General features: G+C 39.1%; 1 protein-coding gene across 9 annotated transcripts in view; it reads right to left on the minus strand.

Moving 5' to 3' along the window:
• The window catches only part of CADPS (calcium dependent secretion activator), a 454,766-nt gene that overhangs the window by 314,711 nt on the left and 114,829 nt on the right, over nt 1–25,226 (minus strand). For all 9 annotated transcript variants that reach the window (XM_069473767.1, XM_069473764.1, XM_069473765.1 and 6 more), the window contains one exon: nt 22,281–22,613. In XM_069473767.1, the coding sequence (XP_069329868.1) occupies nt 22,281–22,613 (333 nt within the window). The remainder of the gene's footprint in view (nt 1–22,280; nt 22,614–25,226) is intronic.

Below are 25,226 nucleotides of genomic sequence, written 5' to 3' on the forward strand. Positions count from 1 at the left end.
CTGCTGAACATCCTACAATGCACAGGACAGCCCCTACAACACTAAATTATCCAGCTGAAAATGTCAACAGTGATCTAGTCCAATACTGAACAACTCTCAGGCCCTCGAACTCCTCACCCACTGAAACTCTCCCCATATCCCACTTCCTGTGATCAGAGAACATATCCAAAGTGCCAGGTGCACCACAGCGACCATGCCCACTTCTCACTATGCTTGGTTACCTGGGACACGGAGAGCTAAGTTGGGGACAATAAGCATTCCCCCATGAGTATTCTGTTGGCCACCCGTGCAAAAGGTACCCTGGGGGTTGCACCAGACCTGAAGACCAGACACTGCAGGAGAAACAAATCATCCTTCCCCTGTAGGGGTCTCTTTCTGTTCTTCCACTGTGAGCTGCTACTTTTGCCATTGAGTTATAGTCTTTCCTGATGTCTTATGGCAAAATTGCACAAAAGCCATATCCTAGATGATTAAACATTTTAGTTTAAAGGCTTGGAAGGGTAGGGGAATTTGACACAGATATGAGATGGCCCAGATTTCTGATATCCAATATCTGTGGGCAAGGTCTGGATTGGATTTCTAATAGACCTCCTTCAAAGAGTGTGATCAGTGTACCTGGTAGAGGTTTACACACGATGTGTCCAAGGTAACATGATTAGTGGTATACCCATGACCAGAACCCAGACCTGCTCACTCCCAAATTTTTAGTCTTTTAAAATATATGTTGGCTAGGGGAGAGAGTTTGGTGAGTGGGTGGTAAATCTAAAGCATGGTGAAATTGGCTTGGCCTTCTGATTCTGGGGGTCCTGGTGGCTACTTTAGAGGTATGAAGAGAAGACAGGTAAGAGAGATAACAAAAACTAACACAAATGCCAACATCGTTTGTGTGATGGTGCCTCAATATCATCTTACCTTCCAAACTTAGGTAATTCAATTTGTCACTGCAGTTCATTAATGACTTGTACCCCAAGTTGGTTTGCTTTGCTGGGATGTATACTCTCAAATCTCAGGGCAAGAAAGAGTCCCCTACCCTAGGACAGCTCTGTTCTGATTTTAAACCTCTGAAAAACCATTACGAGTACTCTCTCTTCAACTGGCACTCATTTTACAAAGCAAATAAATTGCAATATAATGCAAGAGTGCAATTTTTCAACACATATTTCTTGAGGCCTACCATGTGTGCACTGGTGAGAGAGGAACAAATCAGGTTGGTTCCCACTCCCATGGAGCTTACTTCCTAAAGCAAGAGACTGACCATAAGCAATAATCAAATTATGGTTGATAACTTGTGCTCAAAAGGAAATATTGTGCTGAGATAAAAGAATGGCTCAGGGATCATGCTCTAATATTCAGAGAAGGCCCCTTGGAGGCAGTGGCATTTAAGCTGAAACATGAAAAATGAAAAGGATGGAGGGGCAGTGTATTCAAGGAACAAGAACAATTTAGAAAGAGCACACAGCAAGCATATTGTACCTGGCATAGACATTGTCTCATTTTGAACTTCCTCATAGTCTTGTGAAGCAGGCGTTTGCGGTAGGCAGCTTCTGACACAGCCTATAATGACCTCTGTCTTGGCATTCATGCCTTTGTGTAATCTCTTCCCCTTGAGTGAGGTCTGGACCTAGTGACTGCTTCTAACAAATCTAATACAACAAAAGCCATGGAGTGTTTCTTCTGTGACTTCTACCTCACTAGCAGACTCTCTCTCTTGCTGGTACAAGCTGTCATGTTGGAAAGTCCCGCATGGCAAGGAAATGAACACCTCAATCCAACAGCCTACAAGGAACTGCATCCTTCCAACGACCACTGAGTGAGCTTGGATAAAGATCCAGCCCTTTCTGGGAGGGCTGTGACTCCAGCCAACACCTTCCTTGCGGCCTATGAATGACCCCAAAGCAGAAGACTCAGCTAAGCTTTGCCCAGATTCCTGACCCTCAGAAACTGTGAGATAAAAAATATCTGTTGTTTCAAGCTGCTAAGTTTTGAGGGAATGTGTTACACAGCAATAGATAATATAGCATTCATTCATTTGCTCACTGATTGATTCATTTAATGATCTCTTTTGAGATTTCCTGCAGGCCAGGGAATGGCCTAAGGAAAGGAACATGTACTTCATGGCCTCCTGATGTTCGTAGAGGGAGATGACGTGCATGAGACTAAATCATAGGACAACTGTATTGTGTACTTTTCCAGTGGTTGCAATGTCTTGTGGTGGAAACAAATCAAAGGGAGATAACAACTCTGCCTGGCAGAATTGGGGAAGGCAGGAAGTAAGGAGACTGGGCTCTGGGAGGGTAAGAAGCTGCCCAAGGTCACACAGCTCTTCTGATTCATTCTGCTCTGCTTGCCCGCAGGGGAGGGCATGTGTTTATCTCCAGTGTAAGACTGTCTGTTTTGATCTATAAGACTCGACTGCTTCTCTCTTACGCTCCCTGATGATCTAAAAACTATGTGCTGAAATGCATGCTTTATTGCAAATATAAGATAGGCAATAGGTTAATCAGGGTTCTGTGACAAAGATTAAAGCTATACTTCCAATTAACTTTCATAAATCAGAAATCAGACCACGCTGATCTAACTTGTCACTCTGCACGTGTTCACTCAGGTTTGAGGGCATGCATCTCCACACAAACAAGATGCTGGTGTTGAACAGAAAATCACTGAGACCATGCTTCACGATGAAGTTAGCAACAGAAATTAGTGATGTAGAAATGTAACAAGAGCAGTGATGCCAGGAGAGTATCCATGGGCACAGGAGAATTGGAAGAAACTTGTCTGAGAGAGGAGCCTAAGGTCTTTATTTTTGGTTTCATAATTTGCCAAACCTGCAAACCTAGAAGGAGCCTAATTACAGTTAATGAGAAATAATCTCCATTTAAAAAGTCTTATTAATTTTTTACTTTTGTACAGAGCTCTTGTGCATTTTTCTCCTGAGGTTATGTCATATAGTACATTCAAAATTTAAATTAAAAAAGACCCTGAAAGATTTGGGTTTTATCTCTTTTTTCTTTCCGTTCTTGCTCTCCGCTTCTATTTTATGGGGCATAACATATTTATTTTGAAACATATTTTATTTATGAGGCGTACATATATCAATAGTAAAGTGCAAATTTAAAGGGCACAGTTTGATGAATTTTTACATATGTACCCACCCCAACCAACTCAAGATATAGAACAATGCTGCCGCAAAGAGTTTTCTGTGATGATGGAAATGTTCTATCTGTGTGTTATCCATTTTGGCAGCCATAAGCCACATGTGGCTATTGAGTACTAGAAATTGGCTCGTGCAATTGAAAAATTGAATTTTAAATTTTATTTAATGAGGTTGCTACTATTTTGGGCATTACAGATTTATAACATTTCTATCATCTCAGAAGCTCCCTGGTGCTCCTTTAAATCAATATCTACCCAGTACCTTTACCTTCCTCCTTCCCCTGCTGAAGTACCCACTATTCTGATTTAGATCACCATCAATTAGTTTTTCCTGATCTTGAGTTTTGTATAATGAAATCCTATTATATATGCTCTTTGGGTTCAGATATTTCCTTTCAATATAATGTCTGTGAGAGTCATCCTTTTGGCTGAACATGTCAGTAGTTTTTTTTTTTTTTTTTTAACCGCATTCTATTGTATAAATATGCCATAGTTCATCCATTCTACTCTTTATGCATATTTGGGTTTTCCCAATTTTAGGAATGTAACTGCTATAAGCATTCTTGTGCATATCTTTTGGTGGACAAATATACTAATTTCTCTTGGGTATGTATTAATGGGTGGAATTTCTGAGCCTTATCCTCCCACAGCAATATAGAAGAGGTTCAGTTGCTACATTAAAATAAAATTTTACTTTTGTCCATGGCTATTTGTAAAGAGTACATAGTTACTTAAATTCTATTCAAGGAAATGTACAACTAATCGAAGCATTTTGTGTAATATTTAGTAACTTTAAGATGCAATTACCTCATGTCCCAGTAATTATACTTCTAGGTATATTCCCCAGAGAAATTCTTATACATGTGCTTAAGGAGATATGCATAGGAATATTTATAAGAGCATTTTTTTTATAATAGCAAAAAATTAGAATTTCTTTATTGAGTAAGTAATAGTATATCCAAAATGAGATCTCATCCAGAAAATGAACAAATGGAGCTACATATATCAATGTGAATGAATCTCCCTAACAAAATGATGAGTCAAAAAAGCAGTGGTGGAAAATTACATTTCAATATGACGTATATGAAGATTTAAACTAGTCACAATAGTACTATAGATCTGTTAAAGGTACCTGTAATAGTAATGAATGTATTAAGAAATGCACAGAAGGGATAAACAGAAAAGAGTAGTAAATGGCTACTCTATGCTTGAAGCAGAGTGAATGAACAAGAGTTCAACTACACTGCTACATTTAGTTATTAACCTGGGTAATGGGTACTTAGGTGTTGGTGCTATTATACTTTGTATTATTTTGCATATTTTAAATATTACATAATAATAAAGAAAGAGTCTATGAAGGTAGTGGAGACTGCTAAGCATGCACTAGTATCCATTTTCACTTTCTTTTTTTCAGTGCTTCAATCCATCGACCCCCACAAAGTTTTAGCCAAGCACATACCTGCCCAGCTAGAGACTACATTTTTCAGGCCTCTTTGTAAAGAGATGTGGTCATATGACTGAGTTCTTGCCCATGGGAGCTGAGCAGAGGTGAATACAACTTCTAGGTTATTTCCTTAAAAAGCAGCAGCTTGCCTATCACTTCCTCCTTCTCTTCTTGTGGGCTGAATATGAATGTGTTGGTGGCGAGACAGCTTCAATCATATAATCATAAAAGATAATAACTTAGGAGATGATGGTGCAACAAAATTGAGTAACTGCTAGCTTAGACTTTTACATCACAGAAAAATGAAATGCTTTTGGTGTCTTAAGTTATAGCAGCTTAGCCTATGCCTAACCTAACAGTTAGACTAGTGGGATCTAACTGATATAACTAACCTCTCTGATTATTGTGAAATGGACTCAGCTTCAGAGATGTGGCATGGGAAGCACTGTAAGACAGCAAAAATTCAAATGTGGAGGCTGACATGTTAGGTTCAAGTTCCAACTCTGCCACCTGTGTGACCTTGAGCCAGCCCTTCACCTGTCCAGGTATCATTTCTCTCAGCTTTCAGGGGAAATAGGAAGATGTCCTTCTTGCCTCATTGGGGAGCTATGAAGATCAAATAAAATGACACCAACTGCCCATGTAAGCATAAAAGCAGAGTAGTAACATGAAGAGAGAGAAAGACAGTATATGACATGATATCCCTTCCACAAAACCTTTTTTCTCAACAAATTAAAAAAATAGTTCACCATAATAGGTTCATAAAGAATTAATAGTGTGAACATATTATTAAAAAGTCATGGAAATTAACCTGCTGCTGAACAATTACTGGGTCAATAATGAAATTACGATGGAAATTGTAAGTTTCCTTGAATTGAATGACAATGGGGACACAAGCTATCAAAATCTATGGGATATAGAAAAAGCAGGCCTAAGGGGAAAATTCATAGCCCTAAATGCCTACATCAAAAAGGCAGAAAAATCACAAATTAACAACCTGATATCACATCTCAAGGAACTAGAAAAAGAAGAGCAAACCAAACCCAAAGTCAGCAGAAGAAAAGACATAATAAAACTCAGAGCAGAACTAAATGAAACAAAAACAACAACAAAAAAATACAAAGGATCAACAAAACAAAAAGTTGATTGTTTCAAAATATAAATAAAATCAATGGACCTCTAGCTAGATTAGCCAGAAATAGAAGAGAAAGGACTCAAATAAGCTCAATAAGAAATGAAAAAAGAGATATTACAACTGAGACAGAAATACAAAATATAATCTGTGAATACTACGAAAATCTCTATGCATATAAACTAGAAGACATAGAAGAAATGGATAAATTCCTGGAAACACACAATCTCCCAAGACTCGATCAGGAAGAAATAGAAATTCTGAACAGACCACTAATGAGCAGCCATATTGAAGCAGTAATAAAAAATCTCTCAACAACAAAAAATAAAAAACCCAGGACTAGAGAGATTTACAGCCAAATTCCACCAGACCTACAAAGAAGAACTGGTACTTATCTTACAGAAATTATTCCATAGCAGTGAGAAGGAGAGAATTCTCCCTAACTCATTCTATGAAGCCAATAGCACCTTGATACCAAAGCCAGGAAAGGACACAACAATGACAACAATACAAAAAGAAAACTACAGACCAATATCCCTTATAAATAGAGATGCAAAAATCCTCAACAAAATACTAGCCAATCAAATTCAATAACATATCAAAAAAATAATTCACCATGATCAAGTGGGTTTCATCCCAGGGACACAAGGATGGTTTAACATATGCAAATCAATAAATGTGATCCACTACATAAACAGAAGCAAAAACAAGGATAATATGATATCAATAGATGCATAAAAAACATTTAATAAAATCCAGCACTGTTTTATGACAAAATCTCTCAACAAATGAAGTCTAGAAGGAACATACTTCAAAATTATAAAAGAAATATATGACAGACACACAGCCAGTATCATAATGAATGGGGAAAAGTTTAAAGCATTCCCCCTAAAAACTGAACAAGACAGGATGCCCACAGTCACCACTTTCATTCAACATAGTACTGGAAGTCCTAGCCAGAGCCATCAGGCAAAAGAAAGAAATAGAGTATCCAAACTGGAAAAGAGAAGGTCAAACTATTGCTTTTCACTGACAATATGATCTTCTACCTCGAAAACCCCAAAGACTCCACCAAGACACTCCTAGAATTGATAAATACATTCAGCAAAGTTTCAGGTTACAAAATCAATGTACACAAATCAGTAGCATTTCTATATATTAATAATAGTCAAGCTGAGAGTGCAATCAAATACTTACTACCATTCACAATAGCTACAAAGAAAAGAAAATAGTTGGAAATATACTTAACCAAGGAGGTAAAAGATCTCTACCAGGAGAAAACAAAACATTGAAGAAAGAAATTGCAGATGACACAAACAAATGGAGAAACATTTCATGTTCAAGGATTGGTAGAATCAACACTGTTAAAATGTCCATACTGCCCAAAGTAATTTATAGATTACATGTGATCGCTATCAAAAAATCAATGTCATATTTCACAGATCTAGAAAAAATGATTCTACACTTCACTGGAAACTAAAAAAGCCTGAATAAACAAAGAAAGCTCAAGCAAAAGAACAAATCTGGAGGCATCACATTACCAGACTTCAAATTATACTACAAGGTTATAGTAACTAAAATAGCATGGTTCTGGTATAAAAGTAGAGACATAGACCAATGGAACAGAATAGAGAACCCGGATATAAAACCATCAACCTATTATACAACCAACTAATCTTCGACAAAGCAGATAACAACAAACTGGGGAAAGGAAGCCCTAAAGCAATAAATGGTGTTGGCAGAACTGGATAGACACATGCAGAAGAATGAAACAGGACCCCTATGTGTCACCGTATACAAAAATTAATTCAAGATGGATAAAAGACTTAAATGTAAGGTATGAAACCATAAAAATTACAGAAGAAAATGTAGGAAAAACTCTTCTAGACATTGGCATAGGCAAGGAATTTATGACTAAGACCCCAGAGGCAAATATAGCAACAACGAAAATCAATGGGACTTGATTAAATTAAAAAGCTTCTGCACAGCAAAGGAAAAAATCAACAGAGTAAACAGACAACTTACAGAATGGAAGACAATATTCATAAACTATATATCTGATAAAGGGCTAATATCCAAAATCTACAAAGAACTCAAACAAATCAGCAAGAAAAAAACTAAACAACTCTATTGAAAAGCGGGCAAAAGACATGAACAGAAGCTTTTTAAAAGAAGATAGACAAATGGCCAACAAACATGTGAGGAAATGCTCAACATCACTAATCATCAGGAATCATCAGGGAAATGCAAACTAAACTAGATATCACCTTACCCCTGTCAGAAGGGCTACTAGTAAAAAGTCAAAAAACAATAGATGCTGTTGTGGATGCAAAGAGAAAGGAATGCTAATACATTGATGGTGGGACTTCAAATTAGCACAAGCTGTATGGAAAATAGTACGGAGATTTCTCAAAGAAATAACTGTAGAACTACCATTCAACCCAGCAATTTACCCAAGGGAAAAGAAGTCTTTTTATCAAAAAGACACCTGAACTTGAATGTTTATAGCAGCACAATTCACAATTGCAAAAACATGGAATCAACCTAAGTGCCCATCAATTCATGAGTGGATTAATAAAATGTGGTATATATACCATAGAGTACTATCCAGCCCTAAAAAGGAAGGAAATAATGTCTTTCACAGCAACTTGGATGGAATTGGAGATCATTATCCTAAGTGAAGTGTCTCAGGAATGGAAAAACAAACACTACATGTACTCTCTAATAATTAGGAGCTAATTGGGCATACACAGGCACAAAGGTCATTGAAAATCAGGAAGTGGAGAGGAGGAGGAGCAGAGGGGTAAAAACCTACCCCCATTGGGTAAAATGAACACTATTCGGGTGATGGGCACACTAAAAGCCCCAACTTAAGCATTATAAGAGGTAGCCATGTAAAAAAACATTTGTACCTCTTTTTTTGAAATTTAAAAAATACTGAAAAAAAAAAGACTATTTAATAGGTGAAATATCCACAGAGCAAATCTTAGACACTGCATTAATCATCTGGGATAGTTTGTAGGCAATTCTCCTTGGAGACAAATTTATGGAATAAGCATCTTTATCATTTCCTGCATAAACATTCCTGATCATTTAATGCTACAACTTTCCATCTCATCACATGAAAGAAACGAATACTAAGAATAACCCTAAGGAAAGTATTGAGAATCATTTCATATGAAAAATTAAACTGCCACCCTTTTTTTTCTTTTATAAGAAGTTACACTAAGTTAGATAGAAAGAGTGGGAAAACAATGCTGGAGTAAGAAAAGAACTCCTTATTTCTTTCTAGTAGATTTCATATTACACACTGCATACCTGGACAACTTGCAGAAATCTAAGAACCAGGGCAAGCAATTCAACCTTCGAACTACAGTTTCATCAAACTTTTCAAACCCTAAGTGAAAAAGTCAGTCATATAAAGACTCCATAGATACTGATGGTTTCCTCTTTCCTTCTACCAGTGTAAATTGAATCTTGTCAGTCCCTCACTCATAAACCCCTAAGAGCTTCTCATCATCCTTGGAATAAATTCAACCTTCTAACTATGGCCTCAAATGTCCTGTGTGATCTGTCCCTGGCCCATTCTTCTGAATGTACTTCCTCTCAGTTTCTGGTTGGTATCTGTGCTCTATTCATACTGATCTTATGTCTTGCTGTTCCTTGAACCAAACTCATCATTTTCTTTCATCAAAAGCCACTTCCTTTTCCAGGTATGTTCTTTCCCAGGTCTTCATAGCTGACTCCCTCACTTCAGTCAGACCTCAGCTTAAGGGTCACTATCCCCAAAGAGACTTCTTGGTCCTGCATAATCTAAAATATCACTATTATACTCTGCCCCCTCAATCTGCTGTGTTTTTCTTTATTCCCCTTATCTCTTGATGAGACACGGTGTATTTGTTTACCTTTTTTTGCTTGTCTCACCCATTAAACATCAGCTTCATGAGAGCAGGAAACTTTCCTGTCATATTCGCTGCTATAGTCTCAGTTCCTAGAACAGTGTCTGGCATATGATAGTCATTCAATTCATAAATTGTGAATAAATGCATGATCAAATGTTGTTTATCATCAATGGTGCATCCAGTCTCACACACCCAATTTCACTCTTACTTCACTTTTCTATGTGGCTTTGCTAGGTTTATTGTAATCAAGACAGGATTTTAAGATGGAAAAGCAATGCCTGCCCATCTCAGGGTGACACAGTGAAGTAGTTAATGCTTCTCAATGACAAAAGGATCAGACAGAAAATGTGTTCTTTTCTCTGAAAGGCATTTGAAATAATGATAACAAGCTGATGACTCTCCAAACTGCCAATTAAAAACATTATTGAATTTATCTTTCTACATTTGCTAATAGTTTCCTAAGAACATTAAAAAATTTTGATTCCCTTTTCATTGAGAGAGGTCAATGACCTTCAGGGCCTGATTCCATGTTATATGTAGTGTTTTTTTTTTTTTTTAACTCTAGCAATAAAAATATTATTTTCTAATAAAACACTGCCTGTTTACTAAAAGAAATTGATAAAATAAGTTGGGCACCTATTGGCTCTAGACAATTATGTATAATACTAGTGGATGTCAACAATAATCATGGCCTTAGGAACTGTGGTAGATTGGAACGTGGCCTAAACCATCACTCTGATTGTAGCCACACCACTTGCAATGTGAATTCACAGCTGCTCCCACCAAGAGATGGAGTCTGTTTCTCCTCTTCCTGAACCTTGGCTAGCCTTGTGGCTTCCTTTGCCAATAGATTACAGTGGAAGTGACAGTGTGACAGTTCTGAACTAAGACTGCCAGAGGCCTTGCACTTTTCCACTCTCTTAGAACCCTGTCCAGTGGCCACGTGAAGAAGTGTACAATGTGGAATCATCCCAGCTGATGCTATCCTAGATTTATAGTCATCTGACTCTCAAATAGAACAAAGCTTCCTACCAAACCCTCAGCTGCTAACAAATACATAAGTGAACCCAGCTAAGACCATAAGAACCACCCAGCTCATTTTTAGGCTTGTGAACACTACTAAATGTTTCTTGTTTTAAGCAATTGAGTTTGAGGATAGTTTGTTACACAGTAATAGCTAACTAATACAGGCATCAGAACAATAAAATAAACGTACCCCTTATAAAGGCAAGGGCTTTCCAGCTTTTAAATGATCCCTGTTAAGTTTCCTTGGCCTCCCTATAAATAGAGATTTCAGACTTCTGATCTCTTGTTCAGTCCCCAAATCTATTCAGATTCCATTATTACTCTTGAGTAGTGAGGAGAACCATCTAGCTTGAGTTCTCAAATCTTTAACTCAGCCAATCTTTCTTTTCTTTCCTTCTAGTTTCACAGAAGAAATCTTTTACAGTTACCATATTAGTATTGATTTCAGGAAGCAATTATGCCAGTATAGTTCAGAAAAGTGGACAATTCAGGTTGAAAACCGAGAATGAGAGAGACAAAGGAAGAGATTCTGAATTAGGACAGTTGTCATAATAAAGAGAGGTTGGTAGTTAACACTAGAACCTTATTACAGTTATACCTGTATCTTACTAGTGGCTGCTACTCATAATGATGCTTATTTTAAATGTTGTTTGTGTTAGCTATTGCCACAATAATGCTGGATAACAAACCACACTTGAACTCAGTGACTTACACCCACATATATTTTATTGTCATGTTCATGGGTCTGTGAGTTGGTTGGTGTTCGCTTATCTAGACTGGGCATGGCTGTAGGTTTTAGACTATGAGTTACTTTAGAATGTGAGGTTGGCTGGGCTTGGTTCCAGGCTGTGGGTTGAGTTAGGTTACTTTCATGTGTATTATACTGAGGCATAGGCTAGCTGGGGGATAACTACCTGGGGCATGTTCTTCTCCTGGAAGCTCACCAAAGTGTGATGGCAGCAAAACCATGTGCACAAGCATGTCTCAAGCCCTCTGCTCTTTAATTCCGGTTGACAAAGCAAGCATGATAGCTAGGCCCAAGGCCAAGAGGTGGAGAAGTTCACTTAAAGCCCCACAAGCCACAGTAGGGTGTTTAATTTTAATGCAGGGGAGTGAAGAGTTGAGAATAATTATTCAATCAACCACATTATATTTATGATACAATTTCTTCTCTACTCTGGTCCATCATTGGGTAAAAGAGGATAGCAGACATCTCTGATACTCTCTCTTCATTCAGCCTAAACAGTCTCATTCAAACAACTCAACCAGTACCTTCTCTGTGGAGTGGCCACTGACCAATCAAACCCCATTGTTATCTGAGATCTCCAAAGTCCTCCAGCTATTGAAACTTGTTATACCACCGTGCCGCTTCTCCCATCCCCAATGCCACTAACTACCATGACCAATCCAGGCTATCATTTACTGAGTTGCTTTCGTAGGCAGCCTCTTTATAAACCTTATTTCTATCTGGTAGTTATTAATATCTCTGCTTTATAGAGAAGTTAATTAACTTGCTAAAAGTTACATAGATAATAAGTAGCTGAGCTTGGATTCACACTACCACCATATATTACAATTATCTACTGTTTCACATATTGACTTTATACTGTGGATAAATTTTGCTTGCATATTAGTTTGTTCCTTCAAACTGCATTGTATACTTCTTGAAGGTGCTTCTTCAGATTGTTCCTAGGCACAATGTGATTAATTGTTTCATTTCAAGAACTGATTCCAAAGAACCAGTTGAACCCTACATATCATTATTCATCAGAATGGAACTTTCTCAAGACATGAGAATTCAGTTAATTAATAGTAGCTAATATTAACTAGCACCACCACCTTATTAGATGTGTATTATCAGTATTCCCATTTTATATATGCAGAAAGTGAGGCTCAGAGGGGTCAACTGACTGAATCATGATCAGATAAGTAGCAGAGCCAGAATGCAAATCTAAATCTCTGTAGATTCCTATGTTTTAACTACTGATATTCTATATTTAATTTCTGTACAATATAGGACTAAATTATAACTATTCTAAAGGTTTTATCTGTAAAATTCTATAAAGATCAACCCATGGTAAACCCCTAATCATATACCAAGTCTTGGCTCAAGAGACAATAATAACTGACAATGACAGTTAAAATTTTTTTTAAAATACATGTATACCAAGCATGGCACTAAGTGATTTATTACCTTATCACAGCCTCACAAAAAATGCAGTAAGGCACATTCTGTAATTATTCCCATTTTATAGATACTGATGCTTAGAGAAGTGACTTATTCAAGACTTACGGTGGTGAGGAGTATAACCTATAATGAGTCTAGGATATTAAGCCTCTGATGTCACATTCTTAGCTCATGTGTTATACAATGACTCTGTCTTCAGTTCCAATATCATAAACACCCATAACTTCCATTGTTCACAGAACGGATGGGCTAAATTTTATGTTAAAAACTTTTTAATTAAAAAGGTAAGATCCTATATCCATAGGGTAATTTTTTGGAAAGTAAATAATTCTTGGTGTTATGATGTGATAATTATTTAATTCAGGGGTTGACAAACTGCAGCCCTTGGGTCAAATGTGCCAGCTGACTGTTTTTGTAAATAAAGTTTTACCAGAACACAGCTATGCCCATATCTTTATTTATTGTCTTTGGATGCTTTTGCCACAATGACAGAATTAAGCAGTTGGTAAAGACCATAGATAGGGCCCAAAAAGCCTAAGATATTTAGCAACTCCTGGTTTAATTTTTAACTTAAAATCTTTGTAATTTAAATTTTCATGCATGCTTTTGTGGCTGTTCTTCCTCCAAAGAGCAACTTATTTTAATCCTGGGGTCACTGGGCCCAGCTGGGAAGGTGCTCATGTTGTAAAACTACAAAGTAGCCACTCTTCCAGGTCATCCAATTGGCCAGATTACACATGAGCAATGACAAGAACAGTGAACATTTCCTGTCATTCAACCATCCTGTGAACCCTGTAGGGCTTTGGTAAATATGTTTTGCAAAATTCAACCAGGAAACACTTGTATTGCTATGGTAGAACGTAAACGAATGAAGCAAACATAAATCTAAGCAGTCTCCATTGAACAGACATATCCATTAAAATCATAATTAGCCAATATACAGAATTGAGTCCTCAGCTGAATTTTCTTTTCCTCCAACAAATTTTAGGATAAAAAGGGAGCAGGCTATATAGAAGAGATTCATAAAAGATTTAGTAAAACACACACATACCTATCTTGTTAGAATATAGACATATCAATAAAATTTCTATGTAATCTCAAAAATCTTCTGTATAAAAAAGATTTACTCCTTGAGAGCTTGCTTTGGGGTCATGCAATCGTGAGTTCAAATCCCAGCTCTACTGCTGACTGGCTGTTTGATTTTGACTTTGGAAAAATTGTTTAGCTTTCCTCTCCCTCTCCCTTTTAGCTTCCTTATTAAAAGGTGGATAAAAATGTCTACAGGTTTGTTCTGAGGATTAAATATGATTATATATATGTATATATTGTACTAGGCTTTGTGTCTGGCACATAGTAAATGCTTAGTATTTGGTAGGTATCATTGCTGTTCAAACTGGAGGTCAGAACACAGAGCACGAGTCCTCTGCTGATGAAGAGTTCACCCTAAAAGATTGATGTAGAATTATTCACTAGCCAGGAAGGAAAACAAACTAATGTATTGGATTCATATGTTCAAAAAAGGATTGAAACAAAAAGGGTTAACAGTAAAGTTTAATCAGTGCACTGCACGCCGTTACCCAAGCTTCTGCTGATTCGGGGTCTGAATCTCTGAGGAGGCTCCATGATGGTAGCAGAAGGTCAAGTCAGACCATGACCACGGGGCGTCTGGGCTGCTGAAATGGGTCAGAAGGCTGGTAACATATCTCCATTTGCAAGGCTGTGCTCGATGGTTTGTAACAGGTTTTATCATTTGGCAAAAGGTAGAAAAAGTAGAAAATACTATTTCTGTGTGCCTTTTTCTAAAAGGACCCCTTCTTTAACACCTGTGATTACAATTTTTTGGCTCAATGCTTAAGAAAGGACTTTGAATAAATGAGCATATTTGTGATTCAGTTTTGGTAACAAAGGACAGAGATTGCTGAAACGTCTACAGCAGTTTTGAAGGCTGCCTAGAAAATGGCCAATTCCCTGCTCTTTAGATGCGGCATACCCACTGTCTCTCAATTTCAACTTTCCATTGCGGTAGTCTCTCAGTAACAGCAGGTGCAATCACATAGAAATCTCTGGCCATGTGTTCTAGAAGCAACTGACAGAGACATAAGAAAAATCATGATGAGATCTTCAGATAATTATTGCTCTGGGAAATTAAATATTGCTCTCTGGCCCTGTACCCCCCATATCCTTAATGCCTCTAATTTTGTCCCTACTAACTGAGTAGAACATGTTCATGGGGTATGTGCATCTTGACCTCTTTTCACATTCAAAGAATGCTGGAATTAAAGTACATCTGGAAAGCAAAGTCATTTAAAACTGGCAGTCCACCAAATATTTAATGACTGTTAGAGGCATTGCATGACTTTGGAAAGATAAGATTTAATTTTGGTCCCTTTTTAGTCAACCATGGGATGGGAGAGACAAGGTTGAGTGTGGCCAGAGGGAAAGTTTATGCCTGGAAGATTCCTGTGACCCTCAGGTGATATCTACATTATAAAATAGGAGTACTGGCAAGTGGATCCAGGTCATAGACTGATAGGCCTGTTTCGTGGCTGCACTTTGTCTAACCAGAAAAAATGCACCTTTGTGTAAAGTGGGCATTTAAGCCCCATGAAGCCATAAATGCCTCAGCCTCTGCATTTACTGAGTCAATATTTAATTGAGCATCTACTTTGTACCAGGCATTGTGTTAGGTACTGGCCATATAGTGGTGCATGCAATGCACATGATTCTTTCTCTTAAAGAAATCTAAAGGAGGAGATAGACAATAACAAAGTAAGTATACAAGGTAATTTCAGGTTGTGTTAAGTGTTATCATGGTAATAAACAGGGCATTGTTTCAGGGGGAAAAACAAACGATGAGAAGCCCATTTAAGGCAGAATGGTAAAGGAGAGCTTCTCTAAAAAGGTTACCTTTAAACTGACACCTGACAGAGCCAGCCACATGAAACACTGTGGGATGGGGAAGAACAGTGTGATTGACAACCACAGGATGACCCCAGCGAGACATGCCCTACTGTGGTCCCACCCTTGAGCACAGGCAGGACCTATGACTTGCTTTTAATCAACAGCATATGATAAGGATGAAGAGATTTTGCAGATGTAAAGTTCTTAATCAGTTGACTTTAAATTACTCTAAAAGGGAGATTATTCTCAGGGGCCTGACTTAATCAGGCAGTCCTTTTAAATGTACATCTAGAAATCAGAGAGTTGAAGCACCAGAGAAACTCTCTGTTGCTAGATCTGAAAAATTCTGTAGTTGCAAGGAAAGGAGTTATGCCAACAACATGAAGCGGATCCTTCCCTGCTGAGACTCTAGATGAGAACATAGCCTGGCTGGCACCTTAATTGCAGCCTTGTGAGACCCTACGCAGGGGACTTGGCTAGGTCATGCCTGGACTTCTGACCTAGAAAAATAATTGTTCAATAATAAAGGAGTATCCCTTTAAGCTGCTAAATTCGTGGTAATCTGTTATACAGCAATATAACAAAAACAAATACAATGCTCTAAGCAGGACAAATATAAAGTCATTGAGAGGTGTGTAGAGAGCAGGGAGGAAGAGAGTTGGAGACACATTGTGTGCTGTTCTAGGACAAAGAAAGTTTAGGCTTTATCCTCAGCATATAACATGTGATACGTGGTGCATAGTAGGTGCTTAAATCTGTTGAATGAATGAATGAATAATGAAAGTATGTTTCTAAATAAAAGTGTTTAATACTAAACTGCCATCGCCTCTCTCTGTCCCAGATTACAAAACATTTCTTCAGTAGATATTTATTGAAAGACCATTATATGCAAAAACCTGTAGTGTTATTACAGGGTCAGAAAAAGTGATTTAGAAAAAGAGTCTGGCCCAAGAAGCAAATTTTTAGCCAAAACAACTACCGGAAACTTCTGGACCAGGAAAAAGCTATGTAGTTATATGGAGATTAAAAACTCTGTAATGAGGTATGGATACAACCCAGCAATCTGGGTCACAGCTGAAAGCCTGATAATTTGAGGTTTCTCTTCAGAGTCTAATAAACTATTTGAAAAGCTGCCAAGTGCTAATCAAGTCTAAGGAAGATAGCACTATAATAAGATAACCACATCATCAAAGGCCATGTTGATAATGGATTGGAAGAAAGGAAATGAAGTGTTAAGAAAATTAGCAGGTCAATAACGATGGAGAATTCAATACTGAAAATGCAAAGGTGTTTATAGATTGGGGAGTCATATTTCATGTGTCTTAAGTCTGCCAGACTTATCTGAAAAAAATCTCTGGAAATTCAGAGAGGATAAGTGAAAACAACGTGGTCATCTTCTATTAGCTGGAGTGTGCATGTTATCCCTGTTGCCACTTAAGCACACATGATGGCTAAGGTGAAGGCCAGAGTCCTGTTGCTGATGGTTCTAGGAGCTAAAAGTATGATCTGTAATTGCACAACCAGAAATGGCATTTTCAAAGAGCAAAATCAAAATACGAGGAAACAGTGGCTTCCTGAGCTCATACTTAGCCACATCCCTTCAAAATTAGCTGGGTTGGTTCACTACAAAGAGTTTATTTGCATTTAAAAATACAGGAAGATGTAGGCTGGACTCCTTCTAAAATGCAAATCTGAGGTGTTTTTCAAGGGGAAATGTCCACACATTTTAGAATGAGATAATTAAGGATAACTTCATTAAAGTTAAGCAGAGGAGTAGGAAGTAGCAGACACCTGGTACAACTGGGCATCAAATTGACACCAAATTTAGAGGCCACTAAAGGGAAAGGGGTGAGATGGTGCATTTTAAAACCGGTTTTAAATACCACATCATCACCACCACCACCATCATCATCAGCTTTGCATTTCATGAAGATGTTCATAGTGGGTCTTAGTCTCATTTCTCAGATGATCCAACCCATTCTCAAAGAGATCACCTTACTTTTTTTTGAGTTAGCTTTAGAGCTCAACTCCAATGCGCAAATTAGCTACATAGTTGACTGCTTCCTCCCAAAGGTCTATGAAAAACAAAAACAACACTGATTTTGTAATAAGAGTTGCCAATTATTTTACATTGGTTACTATGTTGAGTATGAGCAACCTCTTTTATGAGACTGAATCATTAATTTTCAAATAAACAAAACAGACTTAAAAATAATTGATGTGCAAATACAGAGACAATGGTTAAGACTTCTTGTTTTTTATGTTTTGATAGACATGGTTCATGTTACAACAGACAACTGATATGTAACTGATATAATCGCTCTTTGATAAATGTTATCTCTCATTTGAGATAAAACTGGCAGTTACTGGCAGAACCTCATAAAGAGAGAGCACAGGCATTTTCAGAAAGCAGCAGCCCGAAATCAGATTACTACAGCTTCCCCTAGGATGAATATGCGTAAGAGGAAAACATTATGCACGTTTCTGGTTTTGGAAGCACCTAGGAATTGCTTTGTCTCCTAAGGAGAAGAAGGTCTAGAAGATGCAAAACAAAACAAGGGCAAGCATGAAAGTGATCTGATTTCATTTCCGTATCCTTGCTCCTGTGAGCTGTTGAGTTTTGCAGAGCTGATGTAGTCTATTAGAAGGTGAATTAGTGAATCTATAATTTCTGACACCTCATTGCAGGGCCTGAGAGGTGCAGTATTTTCCCCTGCCTGTCCATATGCAGCCTGCCAGCAAGGGCAGAGGAGGGAGGTAAATGAGATCTCTGCTTTGCCGCCTGGCTGTGCAGACTGCATGTGTGAGAGCGGCTGTGGTCAGTCTGGGGCTTGTTCAGGGATGGCGTCAGAGAGCTCTGTCCCAACAGCCTCACTGCATGAGGGCCCTGGCTGTCCTGCCTGTGCCTTACACATCACTCGTGGTGTAAGATGACCTAAGAGGGCCAGCCAACGAGGAGTTTCTATGTGAATGGTTAGCTTTCACTTTAATGTATATTATTTAAAAAAAATAAACCTAGAACATCAAAGGTGTGATTGCACATACATCACTTCTTAAGATAGAGATGGGTTTAAAAAAGTGAGTTGGGAGTTGGTTTAATAAGAAATATGAAAGAAATAATCATCCCGGTGGTAGTTGGAAACGGCAAAAGTCACAAAGGCGGTGTGTCAGTGGCTGAGGTCTAGAGAACAATTCAGAAGATGATTTTCTTCTTATGTCACTGTGTTCATGATCTCTTTGTTGAGACTTTTGGTATTTGTTTTCATTTACAAAATAACTATATGCTTAAGGCAGAGAATTTGAAGATATAGACAAGCACAAATGAAATCATGAAAATCAATCATAATGATACCACTTAAGGATAGTTAGGCTGGGCATGGTGGCTCACATCTGTAATCTTACCATTTTTGGAGGCCAAGGTGGGAGGATCACTTGAGGTCAGGAGTTCAAGAGCAACCTGGGTAACTTAGAGAGACTCTGTCTCTACAAAAATTTTTTTAAAAATTAGCCAGGCATGGTGGCACATGGCTATCATCCCAGCTACTTAGGAGGCTGAGGCAGGAGGATCACCTGAGCCCAGGAGTTTGGGGTTGCAGTGAGCTATGATGATGGCACTAACTCTAGCCACTCTAGCATGGGCAACAGATCAAGACTCTGACTCTTCAAAAAAAAAAAAAAAAAAAAAAGGAAAAGAAAAAAAAGATAAGCATAGTTAACATTTTGCTTTTTGCCTATCCAGTACTTTTTCTGTCCGTTTATTCCCCATAAAAATGGGTCTGTGCTTGCCTATCCTGTTTCATGGCTGGATTTTCCACCTAGCAATATCTAATGAACATTTTCCCATGTGGTAAGCTTTCTTCTTTAACAACTCTTTTACTAGTGTTTTATTGGATAAAAAGTATACCCTTATATGGACAAATAAAAATCTAATTAATGAATCCCCTACTGTTGGGAATTAAGCCTGCTTCCACTTTTTCACTGCCATACAAAAGGCTGCAATGAACATACTTGGGCTTAACACTCTTGCACACATTTCTGAGTATTTACTTGTAATAAATTCCTAAAGGTGGAGCTCCTGGGTCAAAAGCTTTGCCAATTCTAAAAATGTTGTGCTGCAAATTAACAGATTACAGAAATATCACATGAATAATTTATCCCAAAAGTAAGTTATAAGAATACTCATTTCTATAACATTTGTGATATATTATCATTACAAATGTTATCTTTCATTTAAAAGACTTTTGTTTGCCAGTATACTCATATAACTTAGATTACTAAAGAAATACAAGTCAAAAAATCATAAATTTAGGATTCATTCATAGTATATTTTTCTGTGTGAATTACCTGTAATATTCTTTTCCCTAATTTCTACTCATACAAAAACCCTGAAACAGTAATCAGACTTAAGTATGAGTGTAGAGTATAATACTAAATGATTTAAGTATGCCTGTCTCAAGAAATACTTTCCTTTACCTTTCTTCTACTTCTCTTTTGGCTAAGGGAATGATCATTATTCCAGGGAGACATTATTTTTGAATATTATGATGATTTTTCCTAACTCATCGAGAAAATGTTAAAGGTAAAATGAGTTGAACGAATTCATTTTTTAGGAGAAAAGCGTAAAATATGGTCCTGCCACTTAACTCTATTCAACAAGCTGAAAAACACTGAGATCAGACAGGAAATGGCAATAGCGATGCATTCATTCCAATGATGCTGACGTTTGAGCAAGAACAGAAAACATGCACGATAAGCTATTGCAACAAGAAGAAAAATTAATCCCTAGAATAATTTTGTACCTAGCAGGTTCAGAAACAGTTGACTATCTATCTCTGTAATTTTGAATCTTACTTATAATTCAAGTGGGTGATTTTTCAATCTTTTTGAAGCTATGACACCTTTCTTGCGATGGAGAAGCTGGTGGAGGTGGCAGTGGTGGTGGTAGAGCCACCTGCCTAGCCCATTCTAAAACTGCCACATGAAACCAGGCGCAGTGATTCACGCCTGTAATACATGACTCAGAAGGCCAATATGGGATAATCGCTTGAGGCCAGGAGTTTGAGACCAGCCTGGGCAACATAGCGACACTCTGTCTCTAAAAACAACAAGAAAAATTATCCAGGCGTGGTGGTGCACACCTGTAGTCCCAGCTATTCAGGAGGCTGAGGTAGGGGGGATGGCTTGAGCCCAGGAGTTGGAGGTTGCAGTGAGCTATAATTGCACCACTGCACTCAAGCCTGGGCGACAGAGCGAGACCCTGTCTCTAAAAAATAAATTAACTAATTAAATTAAAGTAGTGCCACATGAGATGCAGTAATATTTTAAATAGAAAGAACAATTGAATTTAATTTTATGTTGAGATTTATTTGAGAATTTCAAAATAATTCTGGACCCCTCACAGAAACCCTTAACCTTCAAGTTGGCAACCAGTGTTTTAAATTGAAGCTGTCCAAGAGGAAAGCAGATATCAGGAATATCTTTGAATGATATGCATGTCTTACATTAGGAAATGCTAAATAGACTACTTCCTAAAACATCCAGAAAATTCTGGGTGAAATGTAACAGTTGATAAGAACCCTACCTACTAATTAAAATAATTTGCCATTATTCATTTATTAACTCAATAAGCATTTACTGAGTGCTCACTACCTGCCAAGAATTATTTCATGCACCGGGGAATATTAGTGAACAAAGCAAAGATGAATCTAATGTTCTTAGAAGGGGAAGAGCAACAAAACTACCAGAAAGGGGGGGGGGGCCCTTGTTTAAAATGCAGATTCCTAAGTCCTACTCTGAGGCTGCAGAATGGAAGTCTCTAGGGGCTGGGGCCTGGAAATGTGTATTTTAAAAATGCTCCCAAGTAACGCGCACTAAAATTTTCAAAGATTGTAAATATTTGTGAAGTGAACGGACATAACAGTAATGTCAGATAGGAAATCATGATCTAGGATACCTCACTCCCCAGCCCTCCACACAGAGAAAATAGAGGCCCCTTTTGAGGTGGGCCCAAGCAGAACCTCAGCTCGCCTTCTCAGATCCGCTTGGAAACTCGTGATGTGACTAATATGTGGGTCTGATTAAACTCAGGCCTCACATAAGCTTTCCATTTTAAATGAATACTCTCAACGTCCAGGTGCTAAATCCAGTTGTTTTCCAAGCTGACGAAGTGCAAGTCCTTCAACTGGTAAACACCAATTACTTTAATGGCATCTTTTTAAAAAAAAAATCCTTATTTTGATTTTTAGCACTTTTGATGCATGGACACCAGGCCTTACTCCTAGGGCCAACGTACATTAGACACAATAAGCTCAGTGCCCAGGGCCCCTGAGACTTTTAGGGGCTCACAAAAATGTTTCAATTTCTTCTAAAATCAGAATAAAAGCATGACTATAATCTAGCCTGGATCATATTCAGCCTTTGACCAGTACAGTCATAAAATATAATTTTTTTTTTTTTAATCAAGAAGTGGTCCTCAGAAGTTACAATGTGGCACTGCTTACCCACAGTTCTGGGCCCAGGTGAGAGGCACCTTACCTGGCAGGCATTGTAGAGGAGCTGATGTTCAAACTTCTTGATCCCAAGAATGTTCTGGAACATCTCGTAGAGTTGCTCCTTGCTCAGAATCAGCTCGGAGGCTGCGCTGGCCGTCATCCGGGCCTGCTGCTTCCTGGGGTCCTCTTCCCCGCGGTAGATGGCATCGAACTTGGCCATCCAGGAGCTCAGCACCGTCTCCTTGCTGAGGCCGTCGATCTCAGGCAGGCTGCGCACCCTCTTCTCGATGTGCTTCTTGAAGACCTCCCGAGAGTCGTTGGCGGAGCAGCCCCCGCTCTGCACCATGCGGGCCACACGGTCGCTCTTGAGGAACACCTGTGCGAGACCAGGGCCAGGACAGACGGTGAGAGAGCTGGCCACGGAGGGACCGTCCCCTGGGGCTGGGCACCAGGCCAACCCCCTACACGTGTGTCAGAGGAGGCGCTACCGGGGGTCCCATCCTGCCCTACAACCTCCTAGCCCGGCCAATGCAGACAAGTAACTTACACGTTTTGTTTCTGTGTCTACATCTACTAAATGAGACTAACAATTGTACTCACCAGATTGCTGCAAGGACTAAATGAGACACTAATATGAGACGCAGCATATAGCGTACAGATTCTACACTCAGACTGCGCCGGTTCTTTCTCTGCCGCTTTTTGGCTATGTGACTTTGGGCACATTAACCTCAGGATTCTCATTTACAAAATGGGGATGACAGTAGTCCCTATGTCATAGGTATTTTAAAATGAGGAGTCAATGAGCTAATGTGTGAAAAGCACTGAAAATAGTTCCTGGCCCATGTGAATGCCAAGTGAGTTGTTGCTGTCGTTGTTACTATTATTATTATCATATATAAAGTACCTGGCAGGATATCTGCACATAGTACTAAACATTCACCACTATTTGTCTCTCATTTTATCCCCTTCATGACTCTTATAATTAATTGGAATTAATCTAGTATTGGGTAAATATGCATGTAATTATCAGCTTCTCTTCCTGAAATAGAAACTCCACGTGGGCAAAGACTGTCCTCTTTATTCCCCACAATATCTTCAATCCCTGGTATAGCACCTGACACTTTGAAAGTGAATTAACAATGAACGTTGGTGTTATATTCTGTTTATTTTGTAGATGAAAACCCAAGACTCCGGAGAGGGGAGGGACTTGCTCTTGGTACCTCAAATTGTCTGACTACAAACATGTGGTCTCTATACTTCACCCTGGTTCCTCCCTTCCCTCTGGGGCTCTCTTGTCTGGTGGAGAACCCCTGGTCATTTTGCTGGTGTCGCCTGCATCCTGGGACCAAGCCATTCATTAAGAACATTTTACTTTCGCTCCACTGCCCACCATTCGGAAGCCTACGCCTGCTACATGGTCTGGGGTATAATACAAGGCAGCAAAGCTGCGGTTTCGTATTCACAGAGAGGAAACATCTGACACTTTTGAGCTGTGTCCTGGTCACACTTGAGAAGGTGTATAAACATCCTTCAAGAGGCAGAGCAAACGTTCATCCCCTGTCAGATTTCAGGGATGCCCTTGTTGTCCGAGAGACAGCAATGCTTGGGGCGGCCACTTATGCTTCACACTTCAGCACCGAGCTTCCTGGAGGTGGGGAGATGTTAACAAGGTGGCCTCCATTTACTGCTGACTTTAATGAGCTAATCTGGAAAGGAGGGCTGAGATTTGCTCCTCATGGTCAAGATTTTGGCCTGCTCTCCTGTGTCTGGGAACTGATGCTCAGCTGAGACCTTAGAGTTCATTTGAAAATCAATTATAGAGGAAAAGTTTCAAATGAATCCTTAGGGCTTATGAGTCAAAGAGTTCACCTGAAAACCTGAAATGCTTAATGCAGACAGTTTCTCCATCTAACCTAAACATCACGAGTCTCAGCTATGGGTACAGATCTCAAAGAACACCACAGTTTTGAGGCAAACAGAGGAAGTCTCTGGAGAGGCCACGTAGCATGTGACAGGAGCTGTAACTATGATCCCGGGCCAGCTGTGCCACTAACTTGCTGTGTGACTTTGGGTAAGTCACCTCCCTTCTCTGATTCTCCACTTTCTTATCCATACACTGAAGGAGCTGAACTATAAGATTTTGGGGTTATCCTTCCCGCTATAATCATTATAATCTTCCTCGTGTACCCATCTATCCTTTCTTTGGGTACTCACTAGATGGAAGACACTGTAGCAGGTGCCAGGGATACAATAGTGAGGAAAACACAGGTTCAGCTCTCAAAAAGTACAATAGACATGATCCTAGTAATTCCATACAAATATAATTACAATCTGCAACAAGCTCTATTAAGGGAAAGTACAAGGGTCCCTGGGTGTCTGTAGCCGGGAAGCTATTCCAACACACGGTCAAGAAAGCCTTCCTGTAAGAAAACACCTTGGAGATGACACATGAAAGACGGACTGGTGAGCTACAAGGTATTTCAGAGAGAAGGAACAGTATGTGTAAAGGCCCTGAGGGTCCGAGGACATAAAGAGGAGCCAGCGTGGCTGTGGCATTGGTGGGGTGCAGGGAGACTGATGCAAGGTGGGCCAGAAGGCACCAGGCAGCCAAGGCCATGGGAGGAGGCATTAGGTTGTTGGTCTGCACTTTAAGGGCACTGGGAAGCCCTTGAAGGTTTTAAGCTGGGATGTGGCACAATCCAGTTCACATTCTCTGGCTTTTTTTCTTTGGATATAGAGTCTCACTCTGTTTCCTGGGCTAGAGTGCAGTGGTGTCATCATAGCTCACAGCAACCTCAAACTCCTGGGCTCAAGCGGTCCTCCTGCCCCAGCCTCCCGAGTAGCTGGGACTACAGGTGTGTGCACCATGCCTTGCTAATTTTTATAGAGACAGAGTCTTGCTATGCTGCTCAGGCTGGTCTTAAACTCCTGGCCTCAAGCGATCTTCCTGCTTCAGTTTTCCAAATTGCTAGGATTACAGGCGTGAGCC

This window comes from Eulemur rufifrons, chromosome 7 (genome assembly GCF_041146395.1).
Source record: "Eulemur rufifrons isolate Redbay chromosome 7, OSU_ERuf_1, whole genome shotgun sequence".
Lineage (NCBI taxonomy): Eukaryota > Metazoa > Chordata > Mammalia > Primates > Lemuridae > Eulemur > Eulemur rufifrons.